Source organism: Symphalangus syndactylus, chromosome 1 (assembly GCF_028878055.3).
Source record: "Symphalangus syndactylus isolate Jambi chromosome 1, NHGRI_mSymSyn1-v2.1_pri, whole genome shotgun sequence".
Classification (NCBI taxonomy): domain Eukaryota; kingdom Metazoa; phylum Chordata; class Mammalia; order Primates; family Hylobatidae; genus Symphalangus; species Symphalangus syndactylus.
Window position 1 is genome coordinate 111260777 of NC_072423.2, and position 12910 is coordinate 111273686.

Sequence of the window (12910 nt, forward strand, 5' to 3'; positions counted from 1 at the left end):
GGCCAGGAGTTCGGGGCCAGCCTGGCCAACATGGAGAAACCCTGTCTCTACTCAAAATACAAAAATTAGCCGGGCTGGGTGGCACGCGCCTGAAATCCCAGCTACTCAGGAGGTGAGGCAGGAGAATCACTTGAACCTGGGAAGTGGAGGTTGCAGTGAGCCGAGATCGTGCCATTGCACTCCAGCCTTGGCAACAAGAGTGAAACTCCGTCTCAAGAAAAAAAAAAAAAAAGAGTCCCAACTTTCTGACGCCACTGCATTTGTGAGTATGTACAGGACTGTATCAAGGCCAGAAACAGGAGTAGAACGAGTGGCCCCAGCTACCAATTTGGGTGGAAAGATTGGAAAATAGGATGTTCATCAAGCATTGTTTACAATGGGAACACTGGGAACATAGTGCCTGTTCCTCAGGTTGTGTGTGGTAGACTTGCTACGAACTCATGGTGTATCTCTCTGGAGGTTGAGCACTGGAAGACGAACATTTAAGTACCTGAATAAACGTGGAAATAAACAGAAAGCTAGAAAACAGGATATATTGCACCTTCTGGCTTCTGTTTAAAATGAAGACTGGAACAACAAACAAGAAAGAAGGACACGCATCAAGATGTTAACTCTGGGGAGAGGGCCAGAGGTGAAGCTGGGATTCCTGTTTATCTGTGTTAAAAAAAAAAAAAAAAAAAAAAGTCTAGCAACTCTGGGTGACTTTGGTAAGGAGGTACTCCTGACCATCTGAGGAAGGCCTAAGGTCTGGCAGCCAGCGAGAGTTTGGGGGTTAGAAAATTCGGAGAAAGGCAGAGAGGTGTAGGGCTTGTTGGCAGCACCAGGGGGCAGCACTTGTTCACTGCCTCCCTGGAACCAGGTCCCAGAAAGCTGTGTGTGCAGCCAACACCTGAAGGCCATGGAGGTGCTGTCCCTCAACAGCCTGCGCACTGACTGCCTGCTCCAGGTCCAAGCTTGGGACCTCCCCTTGGGCACCTTTGTGGAGGGCCCATTGTCTTTGGATGGCTTGGTGTGGACTCAGCCCCGTGCTGTGCCAGCACTTCTGCAAGTTTGTCCATCCTTTTCCCTTTAGCCATGGACAGGATTGTTGCAAATTTGGGGATTTGCTCCTTCGGCTAAGCCTTCCCACTTGAGAAACCATCCAAGAAACAGTCTGTAGGTTGTTTATATCAAGTCCTTTTATTCTGATACCACAGAATTACCTTGTCACGATACAGGGGGAGGGACACTGAAGTACCACGAGTTCTCACAGAGCACAGAAGGACAGCACACAATTCACAAGGTCATGTAGAGGACTCGGGTCATTGCACTTACAACTGTAAACTTGTTTGTTTGACTTTGTACAGCACTCTTCCCCCCTCAAATAAAGAAGGAGAGAAGGAAAGAAAGGGAGAGAGGGAGGAGGAAGGGGAAAGCAAAAACAAGACATGAAAGCTAGAGGAAAAGGTATTGAGTGGCCACCACTCTCCAGGGTAGTGCACTTGGAGAGAAGGAGCTGATTTGACCCCAGAAACTGAATGAGGCAGAAACACACACACACACACACACACACACACACACGATCATGTGCATACACATACAATATCTCACGACTGCCATGGCTCTCCAGTGCCACCCCAGTGCACATGGCAGCAGGGCTGCTGGCACCCAAGGAGACAGAGATGGCATCTCCGAGGAGTTTCAGTTGATTAGGCCTGTCCCTCTAACCCTGTTGGAGTCCATGATGACAAGTATTTACAGCATGGGGGTGGGTAAGAGGAGAGGGGATGGGACAACAGGGCAGGACCATGCTGTCCTGGCAAAGGACCTGCCTGGAAAACTCCCTACAGGCTCCAGAAGACAAGGCATAGTTGCCACCACTGCTGTTCTTTCACTGTGGGCCCTGAGACCACATGCTCTGCCCAAGGACTAAGAGGATGATGGTAGGGGGAGGGCTGTCACTGTGAAGTGAGTGCACTGGGCCCTGAAGAGGGCAGAGAGAGGAGGCAATGCCCTTGCTCATGATGCTGGGGAGACGGGTATGGAGAAGGCCTGGGCTGCATGCTGGAGACTCCCTGCCCATTTGGAGATGTGTCTGTTGCTCTCTACTTCCCAAGGCACCAAATGCTGGTCCCTCAGCTTCTGGCTGCATTGTCCCCAGAGTCACAACTGCATCCATGCAAGGGCCAGGAAGGACAGTCCATGGACCAGAGGCCTGCTCCAGCCACCTTCACAGAGGGGCGATGATGTATCTTGTGGGTACAGTGGGGGATGAGGAGTGGCAGATGTCAGAATTTCAAACTCAGAGGGCTTGGCCAGAAAGGAAATTTGCTGAGAAGTCAGTACTTTAGAGCCTGAGACTGGGCCTACTGGAGGCTGACCTCCTAACATTTCCCTGCCTATTCCCTGCTTCTTGTCCCATCCCTTGGCCTGTAGTGGAAAGGACTATTGTCTTGGTCTCCAAGGCACATCCTCACACAGACCTGGTCCTGGGTGGCCAGAGGTGTTAGATGATGGCTTCCCTCAGCCCTTGCTCAGATGGCTGCATTCAGCCCATACCTGATCTCTGGGATGAGGCAGGTATTCCATGAGTGGGGTGAGGCCAAGTCCCAGAAAGGCAAGGGTGTTAAGTCCAACACAAAGGTTGGCAGCCTCCTGTCCCATCCATAGCTACCAGAGGTGAGCGAGGAGCCCTCTCTGAAGGGGTGTGTAGACCTTATAGAAAAGCATGAGAACTGCGGACCCCTGAGAAATGCATGGTGCAAACCAGAGCACTCTGGATGAAAGTCAGGCCTTGAAGGGTCAGGCAGCTACTGCCTGCCGCACTCCTGGCTCAGTGGTAAAAAAGCTGATGAGCAGCGGGACGCTTGGGCTTTGGAGAAGGGGGTGGGCAGGGAGCATAGGTCCTGGGGACAGATGCAGAGAGGGTCACACAGGACCTTCTGTAAGATATGCTATTGAGAAACTTCACAAGAAACTTAGCTTGAAGCCATTGTTTATATGAACAGTTCCAGATGACCATTGTCAACTGTTCTCACCACAAGTGCCAAAGGCCCAGCTCTTCCTGAGCATCCATTGACCCCCTACCTCCAGCCCAGATCTCCTGGCTCACAGTCCTTTGAGCCTCCTAGCCACAGAGGAGAGGCATGAGACAGGTGCAGTCAAGACTGGGGTCCCTCGGGCACAGCCTTGCTCTGTTCTTGCCTCTGCCTCTCTGGCCATGGATACCGCCCAGCTCTGCCCTTGCGTAGTGCCCTCTGGGAAAGGGCTGTCAGATGCCTCTGGCTCAGGGTTGGGGTAGGAAGGGAAAATGACAGATAGACAGAAATCCTACAGCAAACCTTCAGAATGTCCATACACATATATCCTGTGCGGGCTACCATTGCGTCTGCTCTGGGGATTCCTTTTTACCTGCTATCCTGGACAGAGAAAACTGCAGGGTATGTGGGGGCCTTGTACTGCCTGCCCTGCAGCCTGGCACGCTCAGGAAACAATTCTGGCAGGTCCTCACTAGCTTGTGCATAAGTCAGCTAGAAGTGCTCCTGAAGGAGAGGTTCTGAGGCAAAAAGAACTCCAAGCAAGAGGGTCAAGCATTTAAAATGGATGAAATCGTGCAAAGAGGCTGCGAGCTGTGCATGCTCCACTGCGGGACAGGCGGTGACTCACCTGGCAGCAGCGAGTCCTGCCACAGGTCAAACATGCCACAGACTGAGAATTTCACACACACGATGGGAGCAGGGGTGGGGTGGGGGTTTTATGAGTGTATCTATCCAGTTTCTCAATTGCATGTTTGCAATTAACTCCTTATACATAACATGGAATTTATTAAATATTAACAGTTGTCATTGAGGGTTTATATTTCATTGCATAGAACGTTAGAGATGAGACTTGTGGCTGTGCCCCAGATGAAAGGAGGCCCCCAAGGGAAGGGCCTTGGGGAGGAATGCTGCCCAGTCCATCAGATGGAAAGACTGCCACATTCCCCCGCACAGGGCTCTGGGCCTTTCCCTTGGCTGGCAGAAGTCCTGGCCCCTCTGCTCTGAGTACACCCACTGGTGATGGCTTAAGAACGACTGGAATTGCACAGTAAACAGAGGCGGGCTGGGAGGCCTCCCTAGACCTCGCCGTGGGGTTGTGCTCTTGGTGGCCTGCTGCCCCCTATTGCTTCTAAGTCAACATTCTCCCTGTGCTGAGCAGGGGCAGAGCAGAGAGGAAACCAAACCATCAGTCACAAGGTGGTGGTGGAGGGGGAGAGGCAAGGGAGTGAGCCAAGAGAAGAGAGAAAGGGGGAGAGAGAAACAAAAGAAAAATGTTTATGAGGTATACACGTAAATCAAACTGGAATGATTAAGGCTGTTCTTGAAATCAAAAGAAATCCCCAGGTGTACGGATGAGGAGCCGGCTGGTTGAGACAATGGCGGTGCCGCTGGGATGCTCACGATGGCTAGGGGAATGGCTTTGAGATGGTGGCAGTGTGCTAGCACGCTGCCACCCATGGGCTGGGAGAAGCCTCAGCCGGCGCCCACGCTGCTTTTCGGTGCTATGGCCTCTTATTTCAGCGATGAGACAGTGTTAGGTCCTAACGTCTGTAAAGTTCTCCCAACCCCTGGCCACATGGAGGTCTGCTCCAATGTCACCCAGAGGGCACGTGACAGGGGCAGGGCCCTGTGCCACAGAGGGATCCGGGCCAGCTGGAATGTGAAGGAAACGGAGCCCAGGGCCCCCAGCCCTCAGTCAAAGCCCCTCTCCAAGGCTGTGGAAAAACTTCTGGCATCTCGGAGGGAGGGCAGTGTGTGCCCAAACTCTGTGTATAACGCATGGGAAGCCTGGCCGGCCAGGCCGCAAAAAGGCGGCTGTGGGAAGTACGGCAAGACACCGTGGTGGCAGGGTTTCTGGAGAGGGTCCTCCCTCCCAACGAGGGCTGTGCCTTGAAGGTGGTGCCCTGCAGAAAGCAGCATCTCTGGAAAGACAATCAAAGGTTCCCCGGCCAATGGTCCGACTTGTCCAGCAGATGCTTCACCCAGGCAGCTGCTGTGAGAAAACATCACGTCCTCAACTGAGGCCTGCCTGCCACGTCCCACCTGGTGAGTCTTTGGGCCAAGGGTTTGCCAGATTGTAGATGCTTGAAAGAGAAAAGGAGGGAGGGAGGAAAGAAAGAAGAAAAGAAAGGATTCTGTCAAGAACTGTAGATAGCTGCTTCTCACCCTCACATTCCTCTCAGCCATCTGCCTGTGCTGGCCACCTCCTCACTCACGGGGTGCCATGCCACTCAGGCTTGGGAAGATGGGTGCTTGGGCAGGTTGGAGGTCACAGAGAGGACAGCAAGAAAGAAGAATCAGGTCAGCCAGGAAGGGACACTTCTTTTAATGTAACAAAAGTTCCTTTTTTTTTTTTTTTTTTTTTTGGCTTAAGAGTGATGGAGAAGGGATTTGGTTTGAAATGGCAAACCTCTCCAAGCCCATCTCTGAAATTGCCATAAGAATTTCAGGAGAGGGATACTCACGGCAGCACTGTCCACTTGACCCAATCATTAGCCGAATGCTAGAACTCAAGGGAGATTTCTTTAACTATAAAGTCAGTGGTCTCAGTGGCCCACCCACACCATGTGGCAGGATGCAGAACAAAGCTGTGTCTGTGCTTCCTTTCCCTGCTCAGGAACCATACCCTGGCCCCAAACCCAAGGTAGGTACTGCCATGAATCCAGGCCATGGGCTGTCCCTCCTTCCCCTCCTCTCAGCACCACTTTTGATTTCACATCTGTTCCAGGGCAACTCCAAGGAAACATCGGCTGAGCGGGAAGCTGCAGGAAGCCTGCTGTGAGAGGGTGAAGGCAGGAAGAACGCTGAGGGCTGCACTATGGCCACTGTAATTAGAATAAATTCCAGGCTCCTTACTTGGCCTGCACAACCCACCCCAGCTGGCTCCCACCCCCTTGGACTTTACCCCTGACCACCTCTCCCCTCCACTGTGGCCCTGGCTGTGCTGGCCTTTTCCCTGTCCCTGGTCCCATCCCAGCATCCGATCATCCATCAGTGCTGTTCCCTCCCCTTTTTTCATCCCACAGCAGCCATCCTCCTCCCTCAAGCTTCCCTCACGTATCTTCGGCTCTGAGCACTTTGTCTAGAGCAGACCCCACTGCTTCCATAGCTCTGCTTCGCTGGCTTTATAACACTTATCACTTTCAGAAAGTACCTTTTTAATTGAATTTTATTTTTAAACTTATTTATTCTCTATCTCCTTTAATGGATTGTCAGCTTCAGAGGGCAGGGACTTGGTTTTGTTCTCTGCCATATCCCCAAATCCTGGAAGAGTGCCTGGCACATACCTGGGGCTTGACAAACATTTGTTGAATAAATGGATGGAAGCCTGGGCCTTTCCAGGGCCCCACTGCTTTTCCAGAGAGAGGTAGCCTGTGAGGTATCACACCTAGCTCCTTCCCTCCCACAACCAGTGCTGGCCTGGGCCCAGCATCTGCCAGCCCCAGGGCTCCCTTGAAGTGACCTGCTCACTGACCGCCAGGCCCCACCATGGATAACACATACATGCCTGTGCACCGTGAGAAGCACCATGAAGGGGCAAGGAGGGAGAGGAGGAGGGCCCAAGGGCTATGGGATGATGGTCAGTGGTCCTGGCTGTGCGCAGAGCTGTACCAACAGCCAGGCGATTCTCCTCCCACCCAGGATGATGCACTTCCTCCTCCTCCCACAGAGGCAGGGCCAGGGCCAGGGCCAGGACAGGCTCCAGGAAGTGTCCCATCCTGCTCTGGCCACTGCAGCCCAGACAGGGCGAGGGCTCCCATCCTGAGGCCCTTCTGCCCTCTCCCTGAGCTGACTTAGTCTGGGGCTGAGACTCCCTTTCCTCTATGTCCCTTCCTGTCTGCCTCTCTATTCCTTCCACTCTTCTATCCTGTGGGCCACAAGCTCAGCCTGTGAAGCCAGGAGTGCTTTGACTTCATTCCCAGAGCTGCAGATGCGGCTCTGTGGGGGTTTGGGGACTCTAATCTCTTCCAAGTGGCTGGAGCAAAGGCACCAGCAGCAGACATCAGGGAAGAAGCATGTTCCCCTACAGGTGCCACAGACCACCATGTCCTTCAGGATGACTTTGAACTCAGTGCCCAGCACATAGACTTCAAGTTGTGAGGTGCAGTTGGCCGTGCTGGGCTCTTCTCCAAGGGTGCCACCTGACTTGTCTGGCAACATCTCAGGCAGCTCTGTGGCCCCTGCCTCTGTGGGGTGGAGGGCTGCTGGGCCCATCACAGCTGAAGGAAACCCAACAGGCCCTTCCCAGTTCACACTTGTCAGAACTGGCTAGCTGTCATCAGCCAGGCCTTGGCCCTTCACCCCTCCTCTGGCCCATCTCACCCTGATCCTGACACTCACTGTTATACGCAGAGTCCAGAGCTGCGCCCAGGCCTCTGACTCCAGAGATTTTTCCACAGCAATGATACCTCTCTTCATTTCTTCAAGAGCCTGTGGAGCATTTACAGAGGAGGGCTGGAGAGGAGCTGCATCCCCGGAGGCCTACCTACAACCCAGTGCCAGCCCAGTGCTGTGAGAGCCCTGCAGGGGATAGCAGATGGTTTGAAAGCCAGGGCACTGGCCCTGGCTTTGGCCCCTCCTTTGCTGGGGACCCCTACTGTGTTGGCCCCATGGTAGGGGCTCTGTGCACAGTGTCCCTCCTTTTTCTCCTCCCACATTCAGAGAAGGGAACATTGCAGCTCTGGGCACTGAACCAGCCAAAGACTGGACTCCTCCCAGAGGACCCCTTCGGACTTAGAGCCCCACCCCCACCCCCAGTGCCTCGGGCCTTTCCCAGAAGAGGCAAGGTACAGGCTGCTTGTACTCACCATGCTGGGCATGGTCACCAGAATGAGGAAAATTTTTTGCCAAAAGCAGAGACAGCTGTGACAAAGAAAGAGGAGAGAGCCATCAGGAAATTGGGCCAGACCCCTCCCAGTCAGGGCCACTTGGCATAGTGAAGCCAAGCTCAGCCCAAGGGGCAGGGACTGCCCGGAGAACAACTGGGCATCAGCAGGTGGGCCCTCTGGCTGGCCTCTGCCTGGGTGACTGAGTCTGGAATCATCTCACAGACCCAGCCTGTATCAGAGCAGCTACCCACCACAGACCAGTTGCAGGCAGTGCATACCTTCCGTCAGTTTGCCAGCTTGCTCGGCTGCCCCGCCAGGGAGGATCTTGGAGAACATGCTCTCCCCATCGGCACCTGGCTGGCCGGCGGGAGCCCCTGGGGTTCCTCCAGGCCTGGCTCCAGCCTTCACACCTAGGAGGAAAGAAACCACCACAATGAGCTATGCACGGCCTGGCCCTTTAGGGTCTGAGAGGGCAAGTACCCACGAAAGAATCTGAACACAGGTACCCCATGAGGTGGGAAGGTGAGAAGGAGGCTAGGGGAATAAAGAGAAGAAGGTAAGAACAGGAAGACAAGGGGTAGGAGGAGGCAGAAAAAAGGAAGTTGAGGAAGGGAAAGAAGAAGAAAGGGAAAAAAAGGCAGAGAAGAGGAGGAAAGGCGAAGGAAGGAGGGAGCAAGAAGCCATGGTCCCCACCCTGTGCTCACCAGTGCCTTCCAGCTTCTCTGCCCAGAGCTGCTTGGGCCCTAAAGCCCCTGTGCGGGTGACCTCATTGGCTTATTCTAACCCCAGGCTTGTTTTCTGCTGGAGAGGTCTACAGCCCCTGGGGCACCTTCTCTGAGGGCATGCAGTGTGGGGGAGCTCAGGGCACAGGTGGTATAGAGAGAGAACAGCCTGGGTGATCTGGGCCATAGCCAAGGGTGCCAAAGGATAGGCTCACCTGCAGGTCCAGGTCCTGGTGTTGGCTGGGCCTGAGGAGCCCTTCCCTGTTGCGGTGCTTTGGCTGTCCCTTTAGAGCCATTTGTCTGTTCTGCCCGTGGCTGCAACACAGAACCTATAGCTAAGATTCTGCCCATGCCCAGCCTGGAACCAAGGGGATGTCCAAGCTTCATTCATAGCATCTTCCCTGGTTACAACCCATGCATGGGAGCTCTGCTTACCGGTCCTGCTGGTTGAGGACCTGTGGCTGTGGTGGGGCCTGGCTGAGGCTTCCCTGCAGGCTGGCTGGCAGCAGGGGCTGAGCCCCGGGTGGTTGGCTGGCTCTGTTGCTGCAGCCGAGCCTGCGTCAGAGCCTGCTGTGGGGGCTGCAGCCCAAGACCTTGCTGCTGCTGCTGCTGCTGCTGTTGCTGCTGCTGTGTTTGTGGCTGGCGCGATGCTGCCCCAGAGGGTATTTGCCTGGATGATGGTGACTGTGACTGCTGTGGTCCTGGAGCTGCCTGCCGACCTTGCAGCTGCGGCTGCGCTTGGGGTTCTGCCTTTGACTGCAGTGCAGCGGGCCCGGAGTGGGCTTGCCGGGAGCCCTTCTTGCTGTCAGAGGCATGATGGTATGTGGATGGAGCACGGGATGGCTGTGAGTACTCAGCAGAGCTGGGGTACCCAGGCTGACCCTTCTTCGGCATAGCTGGAGCAGAGCTGGGCTGAGAGTGGGGCCGGGCCTCATGGCGACCCACGTCCCGAGCATGTGGTCTGGCAGCACGCCGTCCCGGCTCCTCACCAGTGTGGCGGCCTGAGTGCCGCCCGTGGTCACCATGGTGCCGGTGTTCCTTGGCTGAGGCATGGCGGCCTGGGCCACCCTCATCATGAGGCCACAGGCCCTCCTCAGGGGGTTCATCGTAGTCATGGTAGCTGTGCCTGGCAGGGCCTCGCTTCTGGGAGGAGGAGGAAACTGCATGGCCCCCATGGTGCCTGAACCGGTCAGAGCGGGCATCCCGGGGCTTATCAAACCAGTCCGTCTCCTCCTGGCCCAGGTGATACGCTTCAGAGACCAAAAACAGAATACCATCAACCCCCGGGCTGGCCGCAGGGGGAGGCCTAGCTGAAGCCATGCAAAGAAACCAAGAGAGTGGGTGCCACAGCCACAAGCAGATCAGCAAGACCCCAGCCCACCCTCCCGCAACCAGGGACCAGGGCACAGATGGAGCAGGCAAGGGCAGCCTGCCTGCAGCAGGGCCCACCAGATGAGGCGCCAGACCAGACCCTGCTAGCACATCTTAGGGCCCAGGGCCCAGGGCCCCACAGGTAGGCAGGCCCCCCAGCTGCTGAGTATCCGCAGAAATCACCCCTGGCTGCCATTACCTTCGCTGTCGGAAACCACGCAATGGGAATCATCCAGGATGTAGCCCTCCTCACGCTTATATGCGTGGGCCCGAGGTCCGTCCTTGACATGTTCCTGGACATCAGGCATGGAGTGGCTGGAGCAGAACTGTGGGCAGGTATCCCCACCGGGAGGGAGGGGCCCTCCGGCAGGGCGGGGCCTCCCCAAAGGACTGACAGGGCTCTCCTCTTCAGAGGCCTGGCTCCGCATGGGGGGTCGTGCCCGGCTGTGGGCCATACTTAGGGATGAGGGCTTGGGGCCCACTTTTTGAAGTCGCTCCACAGCCTCCCGTTCCCTTTCGTACCCCTTGCCCCGGCCACTGAAGTCGTGGCTGGACAGCTTCTCCCCACTGTATGCAGAAGGTGCCCGGGACCGGCTGCTCCCGCCATAAATGCGGTCGTCCTCCTCCACTGCGTCCCGGCTGGACATCCCATAGTATCTTTGCTGTTCATACACATTCTTCTTGAGCCCATAGGTGATTTCATCCTGGAACTTCCTGCCCCGAGAGACCAGGCTGCTGCTGACTGCAGGTGGGGGGTAGGACGCCAGGTCTGACTCCACGTCCTTGGCCTCTTCAATAGGCGAGAACTTGGATATCTTTTGCTCCATGCCCTGCTTCCGGTGCTTGCTGCGCTTTGAGGAGACGGCAGCTGGAGCCAGGCTCTTGGAGGGATGCTTGGGCCCCATGGGCCCTGGACCATACTTCTCTACTCGAGCCCCATGCCTGTAGTCACTGTCACCATAGTAGTGGGTACTGGCTGGTCGACCATTGCTCTCCACGCTCCGCAGGTGGCCACCCTTCCCGCGGGGGTCGTATGAGTCCTCCTCAGATTCCTCCTCTCCTCTGGCATAGCAGCAGGACAGTGTGGGCCCCTCAAGGACACCTGTTTCTCCAGGCTCCTTCCCTGGACGCCCACTGCTGCCTGGCCCCAGGGGCTCCAGCCGCTGGCTATCAGGAGCAGTAGAGGTGCTGTCCTTGGTCAGTTCACTGATGTCATCGATCATTACGTAGTTTCGAGGAACGTTCTGCTCCAGACTGGTATAGTGTGAGTCAGAGGGGTAGGTGGGGGCTGGGCTCTGGCTCACACTGCCACGGTCACCAGCCCGGGGCACCTCAGGGACCTTGCCCTGCTCATAGCCGCTGCTCACTGCTGGGCCACTGTAGCTGGTTTCAGATGGGGCTGAAGACATGGCCACAACGGGGCTGGCGATCACCTCATAGTTGGTGGGCACCTTCTGCTCCAAGTCGGCTAGTGATGTCTGGCGTGGCTTTTGCAGTGGGGCACGGCTATCAGCGGGGACTGGAAAAAGGGTGCTCTGTGTGGTTGGCATGGGTGTTTGACCTGCATAGTGGCCTGTGGGACGGAAAGCTTGCTGGTTTGGCAGGCCAGGCTCAGCTGGGTAACTGGCGCCAGGAGGAAAGGCAGGAGCTGGGTACGTGCTAGGGCCAGGGTAGGTGGGGGCCTGGTGGGCTGGGAATCCATTCTGAGTTGGCCCACCACCGCCTGCAGAATACTGTGGGGCCGGAGGCTGGAAGCGGGGCTGCTGGAAGGCAGTGGGACCAGAGGGGGTGGCAGGAGCAGCGGCAGGGGCAGGGAAGTCCACAAACTGGCCAGCGGGAGTGGTGCAGCCCTGGAGCCGCAGCTGGTTGAGCTCACTGTCCGACAGGTAGTCACGATGCTCGCCAAGACCACGCAAGGGTGGGTAGTCACGGCCACCCCGGTCTTTGGCCAAAGACTCTTTGCGTTGTGTGATACCCAACTCCAGGTACTTGAGCTTGGCGTCAATCTCCTTCTCCTCCTCATCCAGCTCCGCCTGCTTCTTGCGCAGCTTGGTGGACTCATGCTCCACCAGCCGCAGGTCCCGGTCCAGCTCCCGGAGCAGGCTGGCCTTGGTAGCAGGGACAGCGGTGGGCCCCGTCAGCCCTCGCTGCAGCAGACTGGCTGCATACAGCTGTGGGGAGGCCTGGCCAGCCAGGGGAAGGTGAGCCTCCTCTGGAGGGGGGCTGGGCAGTGTCCGCTTCACCTTGCGGACCAGGCTGTTGGGTGGCAACGCCGACACCTGAGACAGAGGGAAGGGTGGGCAGCACTGAGACCCGAGGTGTGGTGACTTGATGGGGTGTGGGGTGGCAGAACCCAGGCCTGGACTGGGGAAGGAGCTGGGTTCCATCTTGCTGGTGCCCTGATTTACCAGGCAGCCTGGAGGCCTACCCTGCCCACCCATAGGCCTTGGTTTCTTTGCCATAGAGGGAAGATCTGTGATTACTTTATAGCCCTTCTCTTTCCCAGAGCTTTGGGAAGCAGGAGGGTAGGGGCACATTCCCTTCATGCCAATGTCCTGTACTAGCCCAGCACATGGCTTTGAGAACCTCTGCACATCTCCAGTGGGCCTGCCACCCTCTGCCTCACACTGAGGTAAGGAGAGTACAGCTGTGGCTCTGGGTTTGGGGCCTAGCAGCTGACAGGGGTTGAGATCAGTGGAGTATGAACAGGAGGCGTGGAGTGGAGAGGGTCCTGGGCCCGCCAGGCTCCCTAGAGGATCATGGGAAGGGACACATGTGGATTGTATGCCAATCGTGGCAGGCTCTGAGTCATTCTGCGTCCTGCCCTAGTCCTCTCTAAAGTGGCAGGCTTCTCAGCTGCCTGCCCACCCTCTTCGTCTAGCGCCCTGCACCGCCCTCTGCCAAACCCTCTGGGCTGTGCTCTTGGCCTGGTCCTCAACTCCCTCCATGTCCCTCGGTCAACCTGCTGTTC

At 56.4% G+C, this 12910-nt stretch overlaps 1 protein-coding gene and 1 long non-coding RNA gene across 3 annotated transcripts in view; one reads left to right on the top strand and one right to left on the bottom strand.

The window, feature by feature from the left end:
- Nucleotides 1-3063: 3063 nt before the first annotated feature.
- The window catches only part of BSN (bassoon presynaptic cytomatrix protein), a 116998-nt gene continuing 107151 nt past the window's right edge, over nt 3064-12910 (bottom strand). For both annotated transcript variants that reach the window (XM_055276749.2, XM_055276753.2), the window contains exons 6-12: nt 10139-12218; nt 9004-9818; nt 8784-8883; nt 8125-8256; nt 7826-7880; nt 7359-7448; nt 3064-5101 (exon numbers count right to left, since the gene is read on the bottom strand). In XM_055276749.2, coding sequence (XP_055132724.2) covers nt 7840-7880; nt 8125-8256; nt 8784-8883; nt 9004-9818; nt 10139-12218 — 3168 coding nt within the window. In that variant the 3' untranslated portion in view covers nt 3064-5101; nt 7359-7448; nt 7826-7839. The remainder of the gene's footprint in view (nt 5102-7358; nt 7449-7825; nt 7881-8124; nt 8257-8783; nt 8884-9003; nt 9819-10138; nt 12219-12910) is intronic.
- Nucleotides 5101-6201, top strand: LOC134731552 (uncharacterized). The gene is made up of 2 exons (XR_010113928.1): nt 5101-5661; nt 5746-6201. It is a non-coding gene; the product is annotated as an uncharacterized lncRNA (long non-coding RNA).